This window comes from Crotalus tigris, unplaced genomic scaffold (genome assembly GCF_016545835.1).
Source record: "Crotalus tigris isolate CLP2741 ecotype Arizona unplaced genomic scaffold, ASM1654583v1 scf7180000018163.671504, whole genome shotgun sequence".
NCBI lineage: Eukaryota > Metazoa > Chordata > Lepidosauria > Squamata > Viperidae > Crotalus > Crotalus tigris.
Genome location: NW_024096857.1, coordinates 354,298 through 379,659, shown reverse-complemented (window position 1 = coordinate 379,659; position 25,362 = coordinate 354,298). Strand labels below are relative to the sequence as shown.

The 25,362-nt window shown below is 38.4% G+C and overlaps 1 protein-coding gene across 1 annotated transcript in view; it reads left to right on the top strand.

Moving 5' to 3' along the window:
- Window positions 1-23,643, top strand: part of VIPR2 (vasoactive intestinal peptide receptor 2) — a 66,519-nt gene extending 42,876 nt beyond the window's left edge. Inside the window, exons 5-13 of the mRNA XM_039348597.1 lie at window positions 3,822-3,916; window positions 6,945-7,086; window positions 9,441-9,591; window positions 10,788-10,848; window positions 15,908-15,977; window positions 18,128-18,219; window positions 18,333-18,456; window positions 18,544-18,585; window positions 20,946-23,643. Of these exons, the coding sequence (XP_039204531.1) occupies window positions 3,822-3,916; window positions 6,945-7,086; window positions 9,441-9,591; window positions 10,788-10,848; window positions 15,908-15,977; window positions 18,128-18,219; window positions 18,333-18,456; window positions 18,544-18,585; window positions 20,946-21,119 (951 nt within the window). The 3' untranslated portion in view covers window positions 21,120-23,643. The remainder of the gene's footprint in view (window positions 1-3,821; window positions 3,917-6,944; window positions 7,087-9,440; window positions 9,592-10,787; window positions 10,849-15,907; window positions 15,978-18,127; window positions 18,220-18,332; window positions 18,457-18,543; window positions 18,586-20,945) is intronic.
- The last annotated feature ends 1,719 nt before the right edge of the window (window positions 23,644-25,362 follow it).

The window sequence follows — 25,362 nt, the reverse complement described above, 5'->3', positions numbered from 1 at the left end:
CCAGGTGCCAATGTACCACAGGTGGTACCCATACCACTGGTTGAAAAGCCCTGCCCTACATATCTTTTGTCTAATGCAGGGGTCTACAAACATGGTCCTTTTATGACTTGTGGACTTCAACTCCCAGAATTCCTCAGCCAGGCATGCTAGTTGAGGAATTTTAGGAGTTGAAGTCCATAAGTCATAAAAAGGCCAAATTTGAAGACCGCTTGTCTAATGCATGAGTTCCTGGTGAAGAAAGAATGGCCTGAAAGCTTCAAGTTGTGAATGAAAAGAAATCTGACTCCAAAACTTTCAGACATGAAACAGTAAAAGGAAAATCTATGATTGATCTATCAATCAAATATGGATGCCAATAGGAAGTTCAGTTATTTTGTGAAAAATTATCTGAGTTGTGGTGCCTTTGTTCCATCCATGTGTTGCTGGCTGAAGGAACAGGCCAAGATAATCTCTTTAAAATCATTGTTGTTTTCTTTTGTTTCCTTTCTTTTTTTGTTTTTCATCCTTGTCTAGTTCCTTATCATTCATATACATAAGTTTTGAATTCTTGCTGAATTGGTCTTCTTATTCTGAAAGGATTTTCACTTAGCACATGCATCGATTTGTTCAGTTAATCTACAGAACTTTACCTGTTTCAAGTAATTCAGTCCTAGAGAACATAGAGAACCAGAAACCATGTACATTTCATTAAATAAGTAGACAAGGATAGTGGCAGCATTTACATAATAGGACATCCACAAAAGTGTGGGAGGGTATAGTAGGATTTGATGGGGAAAGGCACAGGAAAACTCACTTAAGGCGTCTGACAGACCAATTCACCACATCCAGATGCGCATCTCCTTACAATAAATAGGAGCAGCAGTGCAGCTGGAAAGGACATGGGTCTGAGTTCAACACAATAAAAAAGCTGGTTAACTCCTATGGAGTTTCTCAATTTGCAAAAAAGTTTTGTTGTTAGATATTCCAAGCAGCCAAGCTTTGTCGGCATAGAGACAAAGAGTGCTGTATCCTTGTGAATCAGTTTTATGAAAATCAAGAGAGGTTTTTCACCATCTTAGGCACATGAAAACAACTTCTGCCTGTATCTGCCATATATTTATTCCTAGTATAAAGGACAAGCTATAGCAGTGTTTCCCAAACTTGACAATTTTAAGGCATGTGGACTTCAACTCCCAGAATTCTGGGAGTTGAAGTCCTCATGCCTTAAAATTGTCAAGTTTGGGAAACACTGAGCTATAGCTAGCTCCATTGTGCTATGGAGCATCTAGAGATGTACTAAATTTGCTCCTGGCAGAATGGGTGGCAGAATTCTTTTTTAATCTCTTAGCAGAAAATGGGATCTATGTGGCTCTTTAGTCTAATCCTGCTGAGCCCTTTTAATATTTTCAATATGTCCTGTAATTTAATTCAAATAGAAATTATGTTAAGATATGAATGAAACCAAAGTGTCAAATGTCATGTAACTTGTTTCAGAGAGAGAAATGATACATTTGGCAATTCTAAGACTTTGTGCACCCGAAAGCAATAAATTAACACTTTTCCTCCCCACATTAAGCAGAAGTGAGAAGTATACTTGAAAAGTGGGAAAAAAATGTCCTGTCAAGCAAAACCTGAGCAAGTTAATTTCAGCATAGTAAATCCAATAATCATGACAGCACTAGGTAGATACTATTTTGTGTTGCTGTATATTTTTAAAGAAAGAAAATATTCTTGATTTGAAGTAAATGTATTTTGATTTAAAATAATGTACCAATACAATTGAATAATAGCTTTTCAAACAATAAGCATCAAGCACTATATAAGCTGAAAGAGCATTTTCCTAGAATTGTTATAGTAACATTTTAGAATATTGGCAAAAAGGTTAGCTTTTTAAAGGATTTTTACTTTAAACATAACTTCTAAGGCTATTGTTCCTAAAGATGTGCTGAGTTATTCTTTCAAATGCTGCAAAATAACAGAAGCAAAACCTCCCTCAGAGTGTCTTGATTCACACAACACTTAACTCCATAAAATGGTTTGATTAGTTTTGATTTCTGTATTATATGAAACTAGTTATTGTAGTTTGTATATCATAATTTATGGCAAAAGGTGGAATAGACAACATCACTACCAGATGGGTCTGTAGATGGCTGGCAAACCATTCTCAACGAGTAGTCCTCAATGGCACTACATCCACATGGAGAGAAGTAAGCAGTGGGGGTACCACAAGGTTCCGTCTTAGGCCCAGTAGTCTTTAATAACTTCATAAATAACTTAGACAAGGGAATAGAAGGGGAACTCATCAAATCTGCAGATGACACTAAACTGGCAGAAGTAGCCAACACCCCAGAAGACAAACTCAGGATCCAGACTTGAACAATGGGCCCTGTCCAACAAAATGAGTTTCAATGTGGAGAAAAGCAAAGTTTTACATTTAGGCAGGAAAAATCAAAGATATAAGTACAGCTTGGGCGAGACCTGGCTTAAAAACAGTAACTGTGAGAGGGACCTTGGAGTCCTAGTGGATGATCACTTGACTATGAGCCAGCAGTGTGCAGCAGCAACCAAAAAAGCTAATACAATCCTGGGTTGTATAAACAGAGGCATAGTATCAAGATTACATGAAGTATTAATACTGCTTTATAAAACCTTAGTAAAACTATACCTGGAATACTGCAGCCAATTTTGGTCACTATATCACAAAAAAGTTGTTGAGAGTTTGGAAAAAAAACAGAGAAGAGCAACTAAGATGATCAAAGGCCTGGAGACTAAAACATACAACAGCAGGACTTGAGTTTGGCTAGTTTAAAGAAAAGAAGAAACAGGCAACATGATAGCAATATTCCAGTATTTGAGGGGCTGCCACCAAGACAAGTGGGCCATGTTATTCTCCAAAGCACCAGAGGGCAGGAAACAATGGTTGAAAACTGAACAAAGAGAGAAGCAACCTAGAATTAAGGAGAAACTTCCTGACAGTGAGGACAATTAACCAGTGGAACAGCTTGTCTCCAGAAATCGTGGGCATCACTGGAGATTTTTAAGAAGAGACTAGACGGTGAAATTTTGGCAATATGAACTTGGGATGGGTTCCTATTCTCTTGAATAGTTTCCCCCTTCCCCTGTATATGACACCTCAAACTCTTCTTGCCTTTAGGAACATGCTTAAGATTTGGCTCTTCCCCCAAGCATTAGTGATCAGTTGAACGGGTGTCTCTCCTATGAATGGTTGAGCGCTTGATCACCATTTTACATTTATATATTGTTTGCTTGTTGTTAGGTGGGTTTTTTTCTTCTTTTTGATTTACTGTGTTTATGTTGTATGGTAGAAGTCTCCAATCTTTTGGGCACCAGGGACAGGTTCCGTGGAGAGAGGTTTTTTCCGTGGACCGTGTGTGTGTGTGTAATTTCATGTACTGCCTGCATCCTGCAGATGGGGCTTTGCTTGTTTGCAAAGACCAGTTTCTGGCATGCCGCAGCCCGGTGCCAGTCCACCGCCTGGGGTTGGGGACCTCTGTTGTATGGCACCCAGAAGCACACAATCTGAGTTGGGCTGTATTATAAATTTATGACTGAATGAATGACTGTTGGAGGATTATATGCTGGGGTTTGTCACCTACACAATATAGACCAAGATTCTGGAAAGGAGAGCATTTTCTGACTAAATAGTGAGATGTGCAGCACACAAATTTAGTAAATAAATAAGTAAAATCCTCCATTTGAAAGGTACAAAAGTGTTTTATGTAATTCCCATGGTCTACTGTATTTAAAAGGCCATTCTCTTGCTGAATCTTTTCCAAATGTCTACTCATGGCAATTAATTAAAATACATCTTTGCTCCATAGGTTTTCTATGTTTGGGTGAAAGCAGTTTATACCCTCGGACACAGTGTTTCCCTCATTGCTCTGATCACAGGAAGCATCATTCTTTGTGTTTTCAGGTAACTTTGTTGAAACATTGGCAGGGACTAAGCATTTTGGAACAGGTAAAGTTCTCACTTGTCACTTAACAGGTCCCTTATTTTCTTTTTTAAATAAAACCTCCTTTGAGTCAAACTCAGCTCCTGGTGATCTGAAGGACATGGCCATGTAGCAATTGTTTGGCAATTGTCTTTTGTTGCCTTCTTTTGGGGTATTTTTGGACTTCTAATCTTCTCTACAATTCTAGTGTCTTCATCCAAAGTCTTGAATAGTTTGTATGCTGATTAGCTTCTAAGCCTAGGAAAGCTGATAATAGATATTGAGGTTTTGCATTTGTTCAGATGTGTTTAATTGCAATCATTTAATTAAAATGATAAATGGAAAGCAACAGGTTTGCTGCAAACCAGAGTGCCATTCTGCAGTATTATCTATATTTCTAAAAATCCTTTCGGAACCCAGACAAGCCCTATAGCAGTAGTTCTCAACCTTTTTAATGCCGCGACCCCCAACTGGTCGTAAGTCAAGTACTACACAACCGGTCATAAGTCAAGGACTACTCAACTGGTGCAGCACTGTTTGCAGAATGGGACTTTTGGCGGGCTCAGCAGGGCAGAGACAGCCTGGACAATTCCTATTGGCTTTTGAAAGCCAATAGAATTAGACTCTATTCAAGCTAAGGAAAAGGGGGGGGAAATGGCGGACTGCGTTGTTTGGTGACTCCCATGAAATGGTCGTTCGACCCCAAATGGGGTCCCGACCCACAGGTTGAGAACCACTGCCCTATAGAAATGTAAATGAATATAGTCCTGTGCTTTGCCAGCCCTCTGGAGCCCAGGACTTTGCAGTCCAGCAAAGAGGCCCACCTGCTGAGGAAAATAGGTAAGTGGGTGGGGAGATCTAAATGAGGTAATGTGGGACAATCTTATTGAATTGCCTTCTAAAGAAGAGTTGTTTTGAGACTGGCTGTTTTTATCAACTCAGCCATTTCCCGAATGGGCAGAGCTTTCCCTCGACAGGCATTTTATGTGAATACCAACATAATTTCAAAATTCCTAATGTATCCAGGGCCTAAAATGGATTTGGAACAGCAGAAGCCATAGACGAATTATTGTTTTATTAAAGAACAGTGCTGATTAGTGAACCTAATTTAAACTGGGCAGTATTATACTGCAGAAAGCTTGTGAATTCAAGGGCAGTTCTAGAGAAGATTGCTAAAGAGAGTTGTTGGGTAAGAGCAAAAAGGGCTCACAAAATGAGGAACAGGATGCATTGCAGGACCTTCCCCCCCCCTTGCAAAAGACCTCCCCAGGACTAATGAAGTTAGAAAATGTTCTACCAGTCAGAGTCAGGGAAGAAGGCAGTGTGAGCCTTAAGAAAACGAGGATGGGCAGCTAGTATATATTTAGTCCTTTCTTTATTGTATCTTTAGGATGTAAATAAAAAAGAGAATAATTAGGAATTGCCATTTGTACTTACATGATAAAGCAATAATATAGCTTGCAAATATACACAGTTAAAAAAAAACAAGACTGTGATATTTAGTAGTAGGAAAAAAAAATTAGCTCTGTAAGGAGGCAGCTTAAAAAAGTGAGTTCTGAAATGCAATTATCTACTTGTAAAATCAGGTTCCCCCTTTGAGGCAAACGGTGTTCCTGGGATAGATCAGGGAGGAACATTAGATGATTTCCCAAAAATATGTACCCCAGCAGAGTCCCCCAAGACATGAAGGTAATCCTAGCTGCCCGGCTAAGCCAACAGATTGCCCAACAACAATATAAGATGATGTCGGAGGTGGATCATCACTTTAGTAACAATAGCAAAGACACCATTTCATACTGCATAGATATAAACCACTCTCATATTTTACCAAGTAGACCATATGGATAAGCAGAAATAGAATGTTGTTAGGTAAATGGGTACCCCAGAACATCTCACCATCCTCATGAGAAAACTTTACAAAGAACAGGAAGCTGCAGTCTAGATGGAGCATGTAGAAATAATCTGGTTCTTCAACAATAGACTGTTCTAGGAGATTTAACACATCTATTTTAAGGGAAATTTGTTGTTATTTAGTTGATAAACCATGTCCAACTCTTCACAACCCCATGAACCATGGCACACCAGACCCCCCATCCTCCAGTGTCTCCTGGAGTTTGCCCAAATTCATGTTCATTGCATCAATGACACTATCTGACCATCTCATCCACTGTCATCCTCTTCTCCTTTTCCAAAGACCCTCTCTTCTCATTAAGTGAGCAAAGTATTCGAGCTCCAGTTTTAGCATCTGTCCTTCCAAAGAACAGTCATAGTTGATTTCTTTTAGAAGTGACTGATTTGATCTCCTTACAGTCCAAAGGACCCTCAAGAATCTTCTCCAAGACCCTAATGCAAAAGCATCAATTCTTCAGCGCTTCCTTATGATCCATCTCTCACAGCCATACATTTGAGGGAATAACTACTCCAAAACCCAGCTCTTTCAAGAAAAGGCTAAAATGTTGGGCTTATCCTTTCACCACTATAAAACTATAGTGCTTCTTTGTAACCTTCCAAGGAGAGAGAAAAACAAAACAAAAGAGAGCACATTATCTCAACCCTGCCTTAAAAGAGATCATTTTTAACGATTCTTTCAAGTTAAGACATAGCCATCAGTTTTTCTCAGTTTTCAGTGAAATTCCTCAAGATCTCTCATTTGTCATACAAGAACTTGCAAAAAAGAGTAATTTTGCATTTTAGCAACTATTTAATTTTTATGTTGTTAATATGGAGCATGAGACATCCTGATCTTTCACTGCCAGCTCCAATGTATGGTGCCTCAGGAGTTTCTGGACTAAAAGCAGAGATTTTGGCATTATTATATCTTAACAGTAAAGTTGTTGCAGCTTGTAGAATAGCAGAGGGCAAAGCAGAATATAGATATGGGGCCCTCAAGATCTACACCTACATTATAGTCTTTTTGTAATTGTTCTATCAAATAACAGAAGGTAAATAGAAAGATTTTCAGCTATACTTTGGTTCCAGAAACTACATTGTTTTTCTTTCCGTATATAGGAAACTTCACTGCACTCGGAACTACATACATTTGAATCTGTTCCTGTCTTTCATTTTAAAGGCAGTCTCTGTCTTAGTTAAAGATGGAATCCTCTATTCCGACACTAGTACAGATAAGTGTTCAGATGTTCATGCTTCTTGGGTAAGTAATTAATATTATTTAATGTGTTTCCTTTCTATCATGTCAATGATCTTTGAGATGGTTGTAGGTTATATCAAACCTCACATGAGATGAGTACCAGCAAGGGCAGTGAGGCTTCTGTTGGCTTGCTGGGAAAGAATTGGAACAGAGTTAAGAGTGTCTATGGAGATTCTCAGTTCATGGTTGTCTCAGAGGTGCTTTTTCAGGAGGCAACTGGACTTTCTTGTTTTTCTTTGAAGATATTTCACTTCTCATCCAAGAAGCTTCTTCAGCTCTGTCTGGGGGTGGTGAATGGAAGGATTTATATTCCTTGCAGACAGCTGGTTATTTGCATTCTTTTAGACTTGGAGAATCATGGAGGCCATTTGGAGCTGTACCTGTGTCCTCAGGGTCACCTGAATAGTGCAAATGTGTGTGGAGTCTTTTCTGCTGCAGGATGTTTTCTGCCCTGTGTCCTTTCACTGTTGAAGACAGGTGCAGGCTGTTGGGGATGAGTCTGTGTTGTCTGCATCTCAAACTAAAGCACAAATGGTTCCTGTAGTCTGCAATGTTTTCTGGGAATCCATTCATACTTCTGCACTATTTGAAGGGTATTCATCCCAAAGTGCATAGCTAAATGTCTATGGAGATTCTTCCATTCCCCACCATCCATTCAGAGCTGAAGAAGCTTCTTGGATGAGAAGTGAAAAACGCCTCCTGAAAAAGCATCTTTGGGAGAACAAACTAAGACTACAAGGGGGAAAAGTTATCTATTCTGGTAATGGCTTCCACTCTGCTTTTGGAAAGGCAGCATTAGACGCAAGTGATATGCACATTGATATAATCAAAATTAAGGTTCTCCTTCCTCAGCCTTACATCTTGTAAAGAGATAGAAATAAGAAGTTGGAATGGAATCTGGAAGCCTTTATTTCAGGTTTAATAATTGTAAAATCACTACTGGCTCGTGCAATGGGCAAAATGCTGCTCAGTTCTCCATCTGAAACTTCGATCCATCTATCACTGAACTTGCAAAATCTTCCTAGTCAAAATGCACTTTCTAACTTCCTAACAATGAGTGGTGCTAGAAATGGGAAAGATAATTTGAATATTTTTTAAAAAATGAATAGTGATAGGTGTGAGTGTGTGCATGTAGTTTTGCCTGTCAACACCAGACAATATTAATCTATCAAGCATCTTAACTTTTGAAATTAAGAAATAAAGATAACAACCCTTAGAATGCTTAGTTTGGGAAGAAGAAACACAATTCTGGTGATTACGAAGGGATTTATAGTGAAATTTGTTGGCAAGAATGTCATAACACTCAGCGATGTTGCTACTCAGTATGAAACTCTGTCTTGATGGAGAAGACAACTTGAAGAAATATGGCAATTAAATACTTAAGTGCAAAATTTCAGTTTCTCAAATCCATGGATATTATGATTCCGTTCCTTTCTGTTTAGTTAATGGGAACCAAGGATGTTGGTAACAAGTGGAGGCATTTTAGTCTTCAGCATGAAGTTTCCTCATATGTAATCCCTCTCCTTCCCCTGCTAATTAAATTTGACATGGCTTTTCACAAAGGTGCTGTGATAAAAATGCAAAACAATGGATCACTCTTAATACTTTGCATGTTCAGCCTCATACAATTCAGATTGGAGTGACTGTCTCGGCTAATTTAAGAGGGAACATTCTCCTCCTTCCACCACTTCTGACTGTTTCTTCAAAGTCCTATCTTGCTGGCATCATTGTAATATGGTCCATGTGATAAAAGATCTGTAGCCACAAATCACTTATGCTGTGCTCATTCTAGTTTACTTATACAATAGTCAAGCAAAACCTTTCAGTTTTTCCTCAGGGTTGTACATTCCATGAGCTATTTTTTGCTTCTGGCACAGCTGCTGTAGAATAAACTAACTTTAAAAAGGGATGGGAACATGTTTCCCGAACCAAATTGCTTCTGATTAATGGGTGGTCTTAAATACGGTACCTCTGCCCTTTCCTGATTCTCAAAAGGAGGTGAAGTTTTTATTCCTGGCCCTTTTTGCCCTGAAATTTGTGAGAAAGTGAGAGAGAAATTTCATTATAAAGACGAACACAATATGATGAATATGCCACTATTTTAGGAGGTAACAACCAAGTACATCAGTCTCAAACCTGGTTTTTGAGAAGCACTTGGCATTTGCATTCATTCATTGAATTAAGTCCAAAACAGTTGAAAGAGGCTGTTTCAACCCATCAATAGCTAAATTCATGGAAGGAGAAATCTCTTGTCAAAGCTTGTATCTATCAAAAGAGCTTTTAAACAAAGGAAACCATTTACTGTATTACAGCGGTTTCTTTGCATAAACATTTCATCCTTGATTTGTAACTTTCAGGTCGGCTGCAAGGCTAGCTTGGTATTTTTCCAGTACTGTGTAATGGCCAATTTTTATTGGCTCTTAGTTGAAGGACTTTATCTCCACATCCTCCTCATGATCATGTTCTCTTCTAACAGACACTTCACCGTGTATCTCCTTACTGGATGGGGTAAGAAGGTCAATATAGTTATCTCTGTTTTTTATTCCCTCCCCCTCAAGAGACTTTGGAATCCTACTTAGAACCTCTAGAATTTGAGACTTGGCAAACTCCATGTTCTCTGTGTTGGTATCTGTCCCATCTTTGACCCACTGTTGTATTGAAGGTTCAGGCACATGCAAAAATACTGGAGATGCATACAGAGCTCTTTCTTCATGACTGATGGGATTTATGTAGTTTGATAGGTCACAAATTTTGTAGTCCTCTGATTTTCGTGCTTGGACTACAGGTAGTCTTTGGCTTTTGACCTCAGTTGAGCCCAAAATTTCTGTGGCTAAGAAAGACAGTTGTTAAGTGAATTTTGTCCCATTTTATAACCTTTCTTGACACTGTTAAGTGAATCACTGCAGCAGTTAATAACACAGCAGTTAAGCGAATCTGGCATCCCCATTGCTTTTGTTCATCAGAAGATCACAAAAGGGGATCACATGACCTTAGGACACTGCAGTCGTCATAAATATGAGCTAGCTGCCAAGCGGGTGAATTTTGATCACTTGACCATGGGGATGCTGCAATGGCTGTAAATGTGAAAAACAGTCATAAGTCAATTTTCAGTGCTGTTGTAACTTCATTAAATGAACTGTTGTAAGTCGAGGACCATCTGTACTTGGAGAGAAAACTATAGAACTCCTAGAAGAGCACAAGGAAAATTCTCAAGTGAAACCAGAACCATACTGGAAAGAAGAGTCAAAGTTGCTAGGTAGGATAAAGTCTTGGCATAAATCGAGTAAACTTTAATTTTTCAGAAACAAAATCAGGGAGTCATATTGAGGCACATTCAATGAGCATTTCCAGTTTCAAGACACCCTGGACAGCTGCTTATAGTTATATAGACCATTCTGGATGTATAGACGTTTTAGTTATTTGTTGGATTTGGAGATCATCCCAAATGTAGATGACTAAGGATGGTTTGAAATACAGACACAAAGACCAAATAGTAATAAATGTGTGTACAGAACACTAAAAACAAGGTCTGTTAGTGATTTCCTTTCAGCTAATTCTCATGCTATGCCATATTATATAGTTTGAATTCTTCGTCTACAAAGTGGATTTCTGTTTACATGATTAATTTTGTCAAATATATACATACAAACATATATACATACTACTTTTTTCCCTTTGCTTCCTCTGCTATGTCTTTCTTCCAGGAATCCCTACAATTTTTATAATCATATGGATAATAACTAGAGTTTATCTAGACAACAATGGGTAAGCACCAATTGAATAGCAGCATATATGTTTCCAGGCTTTAATGTAAAAGATAACTGCTTCTGGTTGCATGATGTCCAAAATTTAATCCTGTATATATGGGTTGCAATAAATAATACACATAGATATGTTAAACATAAACTTGAATTGTATTGTCAGTGCTAGTTGCCTTTTCTTAACTAGCTGCTTCTGTTTGATGCAGAATGCCTTATGGGAAAGGAGGAGGGTGTTTAAAAAGTCAGTGTTGAATCACAGACTCCTGATCTTCTGAAGCATCATAGAGGATCAGTTGGTTATGCCACCAAAAAGAACACAGCTTTCTGATGGGATTTTAAGTGTGAGGATGGAACTCTCACTTTTGAATCAAAACTGTATCATTCAAGTGGAGTCAGTATTGCAATGCTGAGATGCTAGATCATGCAAATGGGGTGTTGGAGAGTCCATTTATAGGCATAGTCCTGGTATGGAGTAAAGACATCTAAGCAGTAAAGAAGTAACAATTCTGTCCCACAAAATAATGGCTACATCTGATTGTGAAAACAAGTTTCAGGTTTTGGAGGGAAAAAAACCCAAATATAATGTAATGAATTTAATGTATGATCTTTATTTAAAATGCAGAGCAAATAACTGAAATATAATTTCTGAACGCTATGTTCCTTCCTTGTTCCCTCAACCTTCCATCTTACCTGACAATGACCATAATGCAGTTGCCCATTCTAGACATCATTTATTTATATAGTAGATTTAGGAGCTTCCTGATTCTGGGTAGCTCACACTTAAATGGGAAAACAACAAAAAGAATCTAAGTGTCCAGACAAATTCTGTCTCAGCCTCCACAAACAACCTCCCACAAGGCCTGGGAGAACAGCCAGTCTTTTAAAGACTTGCAGAACATCATCTTTTTTCATTGATTGATTATGTCTCGTCAAGCTGGTGTTGATGCTTGGCATTGATTTTTACATTGATTTTTCTCCAAGAAACATAATCAGAATGGGTGCTGTTTGGATCCCTCTAGAGGGGTAACTTTCCAGAGGACAGGTGCTTCAACAGAGAAGGCATGCTTTATGGGTCTTGATAGACGGCATTACAATCATGCAGGACAGTGTCAGTCAAGTAGAAAGCCATTTCAAACTTTACTACCACCAAAAAAATCAGTGTCTACACCAGTGATGGCGAACCTTTTAGAGACCAAGTGCCCAAAATCCACTTATTTATCCTGGGTGCCAGGTGGGCATGGCCCACTGGATGTGGCTGTGGTGCTTATGGCAGACTGGGTGGGTGTGGCCAAGGTAGGCATGATCACCTCGATGTTGCTCGTGGGGAGGGACACCTGTGGGGCCCGGGCAGGGTTGGGGGAAATCCAGGGGGTCTCTGGCAGGTGGGGTGAGGCGAGGCAAGGCAGGGCAGGGGAGCCATTGTCGCAGGGCAAGGCAAGGCAGGGGCTGGGGCGGCTGCTGCCTGACTCCATCGGCCCCAGCACACAGAGGCCAGTGAGCACATGGGTACTTGGATGCATCCAGCCACGTGGACTTCAGCAAGTTAGCGGGCAGCTGGTTGAAGAGGGACAGTTGCCATCTTCGATGCATGGTGCGCGTGCCCACAGAGAGGGCTCTGAGTGCCACTTCTGGCATGCGTGCCATAGGTTCACCACCACTGGTCTACGCCCTTCATAGTATATATTGTTCGTGATATGCAGGCACAACTCTCTTCAATGCAACTTGCATTAATTATTCTGGGCTTTTATTTTGAGGCTTGCTCATTTCACAGCAAGATACGAAATGATATATATGGACTGTCACATGGATATGAAGGCTTGTCAGAGAAGTGAAGGCCTAGAAAAATGCATAAATGCAAATAAAAAAATGAAGTGTTTTCTTCCCCCGTCCAATATTTCCAATATTTTTTCCCAGGCTAAGACCTCTATGACTGCTAAACTGATAACTTAGATTTGGATTTGTTGAAAATCATAAAGGCTGTACCTGGCTGGGCTTTTTTAAAAAGGAAATTAAGGATAGTGAATCTCAAACAATATCAGTGAGGAAGAAAATTAGGAGACGTTAAAAACAAGTAAATGTAGTTTTATAGGCAGCTTATGAAGGAATCGAGTCAACTGAAGATACTTATGCGGAATGGAAGGTAAGGCAGATAGCCAAGGAAGTTCAGAAATGTAGAAAGTTAGGAAGAGTCACAAGGAAGGTTTCTTCAAATAAGTCAATAGCAGGAGGAAGGCGTAAGAAAGGAGAAATCAAATGTTAGTCCAAGTGGAGAAATCTTGATATATGACCAAAAAAACAACAAGGAAGCAAAGGAAGTCAAGTGCTATTTTGTTTCTGTATCCAAAGGACATGGTCACTTAAGTAGCATCGATTTTAAAAGAATATTTGCAGTAAAGATGTGGTAAAAGAGCCATTTTGAATGTCTTCATGCTTGTCAGAAGACTGGAGAAGAACAAATTTCTTCTCCTCCTCCTCCTCCTCCTTCCTCCTCCTCTTCCGCCTCCTCCTCCATTTAAAAAAAAAGATTCCAGTAATTATTGACCAGTCAGCCTAATATTAATAGCTAGAAAGATGTTAAGTAGAGCAGAAAATAAGCATATCATTTGTAAACTTGTAAATAGTGCTTTGATTCCTAAGTGTCTGCGTGGTTTTGTCAAAAATAGGTCATATGAGACAAATTTCATTTCCTTGGACAAGATAATTACTTTAAGGGAGTAGGGAAATGCTATGTATATAACCTATTGGGAGAAGAAAGTGGAGATGGATGTGGAATGCACATTATTGGACAGAGGGTAAAAACCTTTGCTTCCTCTTCCTTGTAGTAGTTGATCAACCAAAAGAGACAATGTTTTCCCAGTACTAAGCTGCTACCAAATAAAAGCCCTATAAAATAGAGACGTTTTTAAATTTATTATTTATTAAACAGTTGTATATAGCCCCCAACTCACACATTTATTTATAAATTTTATTTATTTATAAAACTTATATTTTTGTGACTGTAAGCATTACCTTATGACTTACCTTATGGTCACTCATCTTACCATAGGGTAACTCTGGGTGGCTTACAGTCATAAAAATATGTCTTTACGTATACAATTAAAACATAATTAAAATCAAACATTAAAACTTAAGGACACTTGGGGAGGGCGGGAGCAGTGTGGGGGAAGGTGGGATCTGTGGTTATTTGAACAATCACCTCCCCCGTGCTGTTCCCCTCACTTGGGCCCCAAGCTGACTGGCAGATCCATGTCTTTAGGCCCTTACAAAGGGAGGGTTGGGCAAGAATCTCATCGGGGCAAGATGCTCCAGACCAAAGAAGGGAAGTTGAAATTGGACAAAAATCATCTAGGCAGGTGGAATCTAGTATGGTTTTTTTAAGGAGGGGGCAAACCTGGGCTTCCTTAAAAGCATCCAGAAATATCTTCCTCTAGTGACATATTGATCACTGCCTGGACCCAGCCACTAGTCACCATCCTGCAGACTTTCACCATCCAGGAGGGACAAGGATCTAAATGACAGGTGGTGCCACTGATAGCATCAAAGACCTTGTTCATCAGGGCTAACAGGATCCAACATTACCAGATAACAAGGCAAGACCTCTCTCTGGGCATCTAACATGGACTGTCTTCACACATGGGATCCAACTGGGAACAGATCTGAGTGACTTTGTCCATCAGATATGGAACAAGGTCCTCTGCCTGGTCCTGCAAAAGATCACCCAAGTCCCCCTGATCTAGGAGGGAGTGGGCAACCTAAAACAGGGTCACTGGGCGGCACTCTGGGGACTGAATAAGAGCAGAGAAATACTGGGTTTTGCTGCTCTTACTGCCATGAGATAGGCCTTAATAGCGGCTCTAAGTCATACCTGGTCAAAGTCATCCCTTGTGTTCCTCAGCAGCACTCTAGGCATCTCTTGGCCCTTTTCAGAAGCCATAACTCCTCCATGAACCATGAAGAAGTTCAGGGCATCATCCTTAGATTCCAGGCCACCACCATAGCTTCAGTGGGATTGTGTAGCAACACCTCCTGGATATCCCCAGTTTTCTCTGGAACCCATCAGAGTCACATCAGTCATTGGGGTCAGACCATCTGAATGGATCTGGCCTCCCTGTGGAGAGGGACAACATACAGAGGTAACAAAATTTTAAAAATTACCATATAATAAAAATCCATTTAAAAAACTCATTCTATTCCCCATGGCAGCAACAACACAATCAAATCAGCCACTTAATAAATTGTAGAATGTGCTGTCCCACTCACACATACACACACCCCGCAGTGGATTAAAGGTCTTTATTGAGCTACCCATGCCCAATTATTCATTCCCCAGCAGTTTTAGAATAGCCAAAACCCTTTTTCTGGAGCTCTGAGAAGCCGATAAAAAGAGCAGGTTAAGTTACCAAACTTAGGCAGTGGCGAGAATGACCGGACAGCAAGGCAAGAGTCCAAGGCTAGAAGTAATCCACGAGGCAAGGTAGTTAAGTACAGCCCCTCATGATAGGTGAGGCTGCTGCCTTGCAAGTAACCTGGTCGACCAGTGCTATTCCTGGCACATCTCCCCCCTGTGCGTTCCTGGATCAGATGGGGGGGGGTTGACTTCCTCATCCTCACTGGCCACTGGCAGATGCCCTCACTCTTCTGGAGCCTCCAGGCTAACTTGTTGCAGCTATGACTCATGCTGCTCGGGCTCAGCTGGTTGCCTGTCCAGTCATTCTGGCTGTAGTCCCTCTGTCCCCTGGTCTGTGTCTCCCACAATCCCCGGACTCACTGCCCAGAGGAGCCAGGGATTGGGTCATCCTCTTCCTCTGAATTAGCATCTGGAGAGGAGACTGGCGGCACATTACATAGAGAGGTTGTTGTCCTGGTACCACTACAGCTCCCCTCCCATCTATCTATTGTCATAAGTCTAAAAATAGTACTTGTTTCTGATTTTCAAATATATTTTAGTCCCCTCTGCTTTTTGTTTTCAAATTTTCTCGCAATTTTGCTAGAGCTAAGTAATAATTATGGTACAATGACACAGGATTTATGTTTATTCATTATTTTTTTCCTTTTTAAAACAGTTGCTGGGATACAAATGAGCATAGTGCTCCTTGGTGGATTATACGAGTACCAATCCTAATTTCCATTTTAGTAAGTAAACTCATAATTGGAAATGAATTATGTTAATGTAATTTTTCACACTAGCTTTTATCCCTTGAAATTTCATGCACGCATGTTGGTCTGGGCAAAAGTCTAATACTTTTCATTATTAATTTTAAACCCACCCTTCAGCAACAGAAGAAGCAGCTAATAATAAAAATTCACAAAGAACAATATATTAGCGCTATAGAAAGCAATTCCACATTCCTAAAAACAAAATACAAAAAAAATCAACTATTGACATTCTTTCTATTAGATAATCCCTGGTGAATTTCAAAAACCTTAGTCTATTTTCTGAAAGAGTAGCTAAAATTTATTTATTTATTTAAATTTATTGGCTGCCCAAGTCCAATTGAATCTGGCCAGTGGGCAAAACTAAAAAAGACATAACTGCCAAAAATATTAAATGAAAAAGCTTTCCCATTATTAGTTTGACAATAATCAACATTTTTCCATATTAGATATTGATGTTATAATAATTGCTCCAAATTTAATTTTTATGTATATCTGACAGAAATATAATTCAACTGTATTTCTCCAACTTGTAAGTACATATAGTCCTCCCACTTTGGACTACAATTGGGACAAGACATTCTGTTGCTCAGCAAGGTAGTTGTTAAGTGAGTCATGTCCAACTTTATGACTCTTTATTGATATGAGAATTGAGCAAATCAGCACACTTGTTAAGCGAATTCAGCTCCCCCCACTGACTCTCTTTGTGGGGAGCCAGTGGGAAAGTTTGCAGATGTGATCACATGATCCTCGAATGCTGTAAATATATGCCAGGTGCCAAGTGCCCTAATTTTGATTATTTTACCAGAGAGGATGCTGCAATGGTCCTAAATATGAGGACTGGTTGTAAGTCACTTTTTTGAAATGATTGAGGGTGAGGGTTCATTCTCTGAGCTTGTGGGTTGGTTTCTGAAGGTTTCGTTACCAGGCTACGTGTAAGGAAGCCCTTATAAATGACTTCCCCTAAATGCCGCTGAAGGTGTTATCTAGCTTGGTAACGAAATGTTCAGAAGTCAACCTACAAGCTCGAATAACAAATCTTCAGATACTTGCCATTATTGCAAACTTCAAATGCTTGCTAAACAATGATTATAATAAGTTCACCCATGTAGAATAATTTGTTTGTATCCTGCTTTTGTTATTTTTACAAATAACTCAAGTCAGCAAATATATCCCAACGTACCGTCCTCCTCCTATTTTCCCCACAACAGCAACCTTGTGAGATGAGTGAGGCAAGAGAGAGTGAGTGATCCAAGGTCACCCAGCTGGCTTTCGTGGCTAAGGTGGGACTTGAACTGAGGTCCTTTGGTACCTTAACCACCAAACTGGCTTATGATATGTAACGCTAGTTATGTTATGACCTGTAATATTAGTGTTAGTGATAATAAAATGGTAGTAGAAATGTTGGGAATAGAACTTGAATAAAGAACCAGAAGAGAAATGTATGGCTCCTAATTTAAAGAAAGAATATAATTTTGAGACGGATGAATGGACAGGTGTATTATATAGAGGCCTGTTTGTCTCTCTTTTAAAATGTTATTTCATAAAACTATACTTAAAGGCCAGTTAATTTTTTAAAGGTTCAGAAGATAGATAAAGTTATTAAATATCTTTTCCCTCTCTTTAATTATCTTGCAATGCCTTTATAAAAACTGAGTGTTCATGGACAAGTTTGTGCAATTATTATATTGCCGTTGTTAGTTGATCAAGTTCAGAATTGATTTGTTCCAGGATAAGCCTCTTTGAATTCCCTGTGAATTTATTCTAAGTAAATAAACATAATGAATTATATAATTACAATTAGATGTATATTTAACTACAAATATATTTTGTTAGATACATTGAAATGTAATTCTTTCTATATTTAACTGAGAGTAAGTTTTAATCTACACATTAAAGCAATATTTTTCATCTTCAGCAAATTTAAAATAGATGAATTTCAACTCCCAGAATTTGTGCTGAGAATTCTGGGACTGGAGGTCCATCTAACTTAAAGTTGCCACAGTTGAGAAACACTGCAGATTTTTTTTTCTTTAGAACATCACTACAGGATTTAACTTATCAGTGAATGATTGGGAAAACTATGCATTTTTATACAATTATTAATGCCTCTGTTAATTCTTTCATAGGTAAATTTTATAATTTTCATTAGCATTATAAGAATTCTGCTCCAGAAGTTAAGATCTCCAGATGTTGGAGGCAATGAACAATCACAATACAAGTGAGTGAAATACAAATCTCTGTTTCTCTTGATGGAAGCCCATGTTGGCAAAACACATATCAGAGGAGCTCTGACTTATTCTAATGAGCTTATTTTATGTGTTTACTTTTAAGGAGACTTGCAAAGTCAACGTTGCTTCTGATTCCACTTTTTGGTGTTCACTATGTGGTGTTTGCAGTCTTTGGCGTTTCTAATTACTACCAGATAGTTTTTGAATTATGCCTGGGTTCTTTTCAGGTAGTATCTGAGCAAGTTTTCTTCTTAAAATAATTCTGATTTAATTTTATTACTGTGTTTTAACTTGTAAGTATTTTGCCCTTGCAGGGACTGGTTGTTGCAATCCTGTATTGCTTTCTGAACAGTGAAGTAAGTTTATATCTTCTTGTGATAAGATTGGGGGCAGTGATAATATAGGCCATTGTGCTGTTGTTCAGCTGTTGATAGAAGCCTTGAGATTCACTTTGCAGTATGTGGAGATAGGATTGAAAAAGTTCCACGTTGGGCAAGGGGATCACCTCAAGTGAGAGTAATGAATGGAATCTTGTTTTAAACATTGCAAAAACCATCGCATGTTTTGAATCATAGTTTGTTGAAGGGACAGGATTGTAAAGTGAGTACTGTGTCACAGATAGGAGTGGAGTCAAGAATTCCCTTCCTTCCTTCTTCCTGGTTGACTGCTTTCCTTCCTTCCTTCCTTCCTTCCTTCCTTCCTTCCTTCCTTCCTTCCTTCCTTCCTTCCTTCCTTCCTTCCTTCCTTCTCCTTCCTCCCTCCCTCACTCCATTTTCATTTTTTAATATATATATTAAATGTGGCTTAGCCTTACATTTCTATTGTGTGTTTCCATCCTGAAGTGGCAGCTAGCCATCAGTTTTCCAGAATGCGGTTGGAAGAGGCTGTAGGAGCCTCTCAAATGAGTCTGGGGTTACTTGTAGCCCTGGACCTCAGATTTCCTATTCTTGCCTTAAAGCACAGTTTGCAAATCACAGTGCCTGCATATTGCTAACATACTGTGGGATTAAACAAACTGCATTCTTGTATAACATGTGAACTCAGCTAGGGGATGACATGATAGCAGCAGTGTCCCAATATCTCAGGGGTTGCCACAAAGAAGAGGGAGTCAAGCTGTTCTCCAAAGCACCTGAAGGAAAGACAAGAAACAATGGACAAAAACTAATCAAGGAGAGAAGCAACCTAGAACTAAGGAGAAATTTCCTGACAGTTAGAACAATTACTCAGTGGATTGCCTCCAGACGTTGTGAATGCTCCAACACTGGAGGTTTTTAAGAAGACACTGGACAATCATTTGTCTGAAATGATATAGGGCTTCCAGTCTGAGCAGGGGGTCAGTCTAGAAGATCTCCAAGGTCCTTTCCAACTGTTATTCTGTGAAGGCCTTTTCCCAAAAAAGAGGGAAATGCAAAGCAGGAGAGGCATTAACTATAAATGTTGCTGGAAACAATACCTTTTTTGCAACCCAAATCTAGCACCAATCCAAACTTGAAACAGCCATTTGTGGACTTAGTTCTTAGATGGCTGGTAGGGAAAAATTAGGTTCTTCAGTAAATACGATTGTAAATGTCTAGGGTAACATGAGGAGAGTGCTGGATGATTTGATGAGATTTTGTAAGCTCTTGCTTGTGACATTAGGGAAGTATCTACCTTCCCTTCTGTGGGCCTCTTCCTCAGTTATCTTTGATTTTTTTTCAAATATCTGGATCTTTTTTTGCCTTGGTATGATATATCCAAAATATTTAAGCTTTATCTTAAGTGTTACTGCTTCTAGTGAACATTAATTGGATTCAGCACCTCCAAAAAATAAATATAGCGATATCCTGCAAGTGTTTAATCAGTTAACAAGTGCCTTTTTCTGCTGGAAGTTACTGAGAGAATAATTTTCAGATATTTTCAAATGCCTTTAATTTGCCAGTTGCTGGGTTTTAATTTGGCACCAACCCAAAATTTGGAAATAAAGGTTCCTGAACTAAGAGAGATTTAGTTTCAAATAAACATGCCTAATTTTCAATATGTAATTAAATTTTTAAATCAAAATTAGAAGTTAAGAGTGAGATAAAGTATCTTGACTTCAGTTTTCTTGGCAGCTACAGAGACACGTCCCTATTGTTGATAGGAGGATTGCCTTTTTTCTGTTTTTTCCAGGATGTTTGGGTTTTTTTTACTGTTTTTCTCAGTCTAGTGCTAAATCAATTTGATTGTTTTTTTTTTCACCACCATTTTAACACCTTTAGTTATGGAATGCTTTGAATAAATGAACTTTTTATTATTTTTATTCTTTATTCTTTTATTAGCATCCCAACTATAACAGCATGTTGTAAATTGTCAAGCCATTTCAATACTTAGCATAACAAGTTTTATTTAAAAAAATAATTATAATGCAGTTTTATTAAACGTGGGAACCTTCGTATAATTCTCTTTTCCATTTATCTCACCTTCTTGTATATGAGGGGGTTCTTAGTGCTCTCTAAGCTTGGTGGTTTTCTTGCAGACATTTCATTACCCAAACAAAGTAACACCATCAGACTGAAATGTTTGCAAAAAAAAAAAAAAAAACCCCACCAAGCTCAGATAGCACAAAGGACTCCTTATTTCAACCATATACATATATTCTCTTTTATTGTCTTCTTGCATATTCAAGCACATTTTCATCCCACAGGGAATTAACCCCAGTGCTAATAAATTGCATGCTGGTTTCCTTTTTTGCCTTTAGGTTCGAGGAGAGCTGAAAAGAAAATGGAAGAGCTGGTGTCTGAATGAAAGAATAAGCCGCGATTACAAAGTTCACAGGTCTTCTGTTTTTCCAAATGACTCAGAAGGTGGCTCCCATTTGCATCGCAACTCGGCCACTCAGTTTTCTTCTCAGACAGAAACTTCGGTGATATAAGTCATCTAGGTGCCTATGTAAAAACTATGGAGCATATCCCTGGGTATATAGTTCATTCATTGTGCTATTTTCTAATGTGTAGAGTTTGTACTCCACTTTATCTATATGTCAAGATAGAGGGATTTCCAGCCTATGACAGCTGTCTTTTGTACTTGCTTTTAGGATTTGGTTATGATAAAACCTTTTTCCTCTATTAATTCCCTCCCCCCAACTGTGTATTCTGCAAGTAGCCGTAAAAATTTAATAGTCACCATCCACATTTGGTTTAAACCTCTGAAAAGTCATCAAATCATGCAGCAATTAGTTTCATCTGTTGAAGAAATGTTTCTTTTTACAAAGCTGGTTCCAAAGATTATATGTTTAGATATTAAATCTGTTAATTCTGCTACAATTATTGTCCTTTTGCAGAATCTTGATTCTCATTAGTGTAACCTGTGCAGATAGTCCTTTTTAGCAACCATAATTGGGATCAGCAACTTGGTTGTTAAGCAAAACAGTCTCTAAGTGAAATACGATTTTTATGGTCTTTAGCTTTCCTTTGCTTTATGAACCTATGAAGGTCATAAATGTGAGGGACTGGTCACAAAATTATTTTTTCATCATCAGCGTAATTATGAACAGTCACTAAGCAGGACAGTTGCTAAATGTGGGCTACCTGTAGAGAAACCTGCTGCTTATTTTTGCAATATCATATGATTGAAGACTGTGAATTTGCGTGGACTTTAAAACCTAGAAGGGTCATATGTACACAGCACTGGCTTTCCATTCCAAACAAGCTGCTTACGCAAGTATGATTGTGACCATAGAATTGAGGCTTGTAGTCATAGCTCATCTGAGTTCTCATGTAGGTGAACAATTGAAGGGATTTGAATGCAAAGTAAAAATGAAAAACTAAATGTTACGTGTTTGTGAGTTATCAGAGCAGATAGCACTTTCTTGGCAGATGAAATAGAATTGAAATGCATTTGAAAAAGGGGAAATCTTTAGTATCAACCTTTTTTTTTTGTCTTTTTCATGTTTCCGTGATCTTCCAAATGCTGTCATTTATCAGTTTTCTCATATGTTGTTTTAATATTATTTATTGTGTGCCTTTTTATATTTCCTGTAATGCAGTGTTTCCCAAACTTGACAATTTTAAGGCATGTGGACTTCAACTCCCAGAATTCCACAGCCAGCGTTGCTGGCTGTGGAATTCTGGGAGTTGAAGTCCTCATGCCTTAAAATTGTCAAGTTTGGGAAACACTGCTGTAATGTAATGTATTTTGATTATTCCCAAGTTTTCCTTTTTGTTAGCTTCTGTGGATTTCTGTAAAATAAGACTAAAGCACTTACTGAGAGACATCGCTGCCACCTCTCCATAATGTTACCTGATTTTATTAGATTTCTATTTGTTTTTAATGCCCTGGCCCTGGAATCCCAATAAAAAAATTCCAATCTCTTTTTTATGAAGAGGGAGGCCTTCAACACTAAAAGTAAAAGTTTGATCACAACATAGTCTTTGTTTTCAGATATGATGGGTTTGCAACTTCCAACACAACTTGTTTCATTGGATTGTGCTTTTATAATGCTTGAAAAGAAGAATGATAAACCTGTATGCCTAGGGCCAGCAGTGGACTCCAAAACAAATATTTTCCCTGAGTAGTTTCATTTTTAGATAAATATTTATGGTAATTTCAACCAGAATAGTAGTAAACTCAGTTATTTCCAGTTTTAGGGTGTCCCCTCCATTATACCTCTCTCTCTGATTTGCATTGCCTCTACAAGGAAGGAATGAGTCAAGATGAGTCTAAAATACTTTGCTTTAGAATAGTCAGCATATTTCATCTACTTGATGTCAGTGACCTTTACAACACAACCATATTCAAATATTCTGATGGTTCTGAATGGAATAAGGCATAGTAATGCGTTAAAGGAATATTTTACAAGTTGCTGGGCTTTAAATGCGTTGGATTATTATTCCCAGACTTTCTGATCAGCCAATAAGAATTCTGGGAGATTTTACTCAGACACAGGTAGTTCTCATTTATCTACCACCTTGTTCAGTTACAACATTGATGAAAAAGTAACTTTGCAACCAATTTTCACATTTACAACCTCTGCAAGTCTTTAAAACAAAAGAAAGCTGAAATAAGATCATAAGCACAATCACCAGTTTTATTTAACGAGTGCTTTGCTTAATGATGGAATTGCTATTCCCAGTTGTGATTGCTAAATGAGAACTATCTGTATTTTAAATCTCCAGATGGTAGATGGTTAGTCTACAACTAGTTAATATCTTTGGAACAGCAATTTGCTTTAAATAAATAGAAAGTCAGGCATATATTCCTGGAAGTATGTCCCATGAATTCTGCAGAGTGTTGCCTCTCTTTGGCTATTTGCTAAAGCTGGTCTGTATATGCAGAACAATTTTTTATTAATTAGTATTTTTTTCATTTCTCCCAGAATGAAAAAGCTAGTTTTCTTAAAGAATGCAACAAATGCACCCACTGATAAAAGGCAAAATAAAAAGCATAATTCTGCATAATCATAAGGCTTTTTTGATTTGATATAACTATCTAAGTTTCCTTTTCTTTTAAAAGTATTCTTTTTTTCAGTGTTCTTTTCCAGAATTTTTCAAATTGATTGTTTTTCTTGAATTGAATTTAATAACAAGATGAAAATATATAAGAATCTGGGTATATTAGCAAGTTATCATTCGATAAGAGGAATAGCAAAAAAAAAAGTCATATGACATAATTTTTTGCCATTGTTTTTTCTAGGATTGTTTTAGTTTTCTAGTCTAACCTGCAAATTTAGTCTTTCCAAATATTAGCTAAATTTAAGTTTAATCACCCTTCATTGAAAGGCACAATGACAATTAATCAATTTTTTTAATAAAAGATGCATTAAAAAACATTTTTATATAACAAAACAGATTGAAAACCTAGAACTTCATTATAATTTGTAATCTTATTATAACATAGGTTCAGGTTGTTTACAGGTAAGATTGTATGGAAAAATTCCCATTGCCTAGAGATGTGACTGTGCTTGATGACCATTGGACAGACTCTTAAACATCACTAGGGCCTTAAGAGGCTCAATGGCTGTGTTTTTTCCAGTAATACTCCTGTGACTTAAAGGAACTGAAGTCAATGCTCCAATCAGGAAGGAGCCTTCTCCCCGGTTTTTCTGTTTTCTGGCTGACAGCTGCAAATTTATTAGCCCCAGCCTGATCTTGAGGCTCCATGAAGATCAACTGCCCAGCCGGTATAGGTAGTCCTCAAATTACAACCATTCGTTTAATAAGCATTTGAAGTTACAATAGTACTGAAAAAATACTTTATAACCAGCTCTCACCCTTATGTATTTATAACAGTTGCAACATCGTAGGGTCATATGACTGCCGTTTGAAATCTTTCCAGTCAGCTTTCAATAAGCAATCAGTGGGAGAACTGCACGACTCACTTAACAACTGCAGTGATTTGCTTAAGAACCATGTCAAAAAAAGAGGAAAATTTGGTATGACTCATGTAACAAACGCCTTGCATAGCAATGAACGTTCTAATCTGAATTGAGGGCATTAGTCAAGGGCTAACTATGTAGGGCAGGAACAAATCCCAGATACTGAGATACTGCAGCAGCACTGTAGTCTTTCCAGTAGCATCTGGTCTTTTCAATCTCATGAAAACAAAATATAACCATTGCCCCAACCCATCTCCAAATACAGCTAACATTTTATAACTATCTGGCAATGGTTGAATACATCAAATTGTAAATATTGTTGGAATTTAGAAGGCTATGTAAGTCATTTAGAATAGAATAGAGCTGGAAGAGACCTTAGAGGTCTTCTAGTCCAGCCCCCTGTTCAAGCAGGAGAACCTATACCGTCTCAGACAGGTGAATGTCTAGTCTCTTCTTAGAAATCTCCAGTGATGGAGCGCCCACGATTTCAAGGGGTAAGCTGTTCCATTAGTTAATTGCTTCGCTATCAGGAAGTTTCTCCTTAATTCCAGGTTGTTTCTCTCTTTGGTCAGTTTCCAACCATTGTTTCTCACTTTCCCTCTGGTGCTTTGGTGAACAACCTGGCCCCCTCTGCCTTGTGGCAGCCCCTCAGATACTGGAACACTGCTATCATGTCTCCCCTATTTCTATTTGTAATATCACTTTATATCTCAGTGCTGCTGACTGCCTGTTCAAAGTTAACAAGACTGAGAAAGAAAAAAGATTTGACGTGATCCCTTTTTAAAATAACCATAAAAGGTAT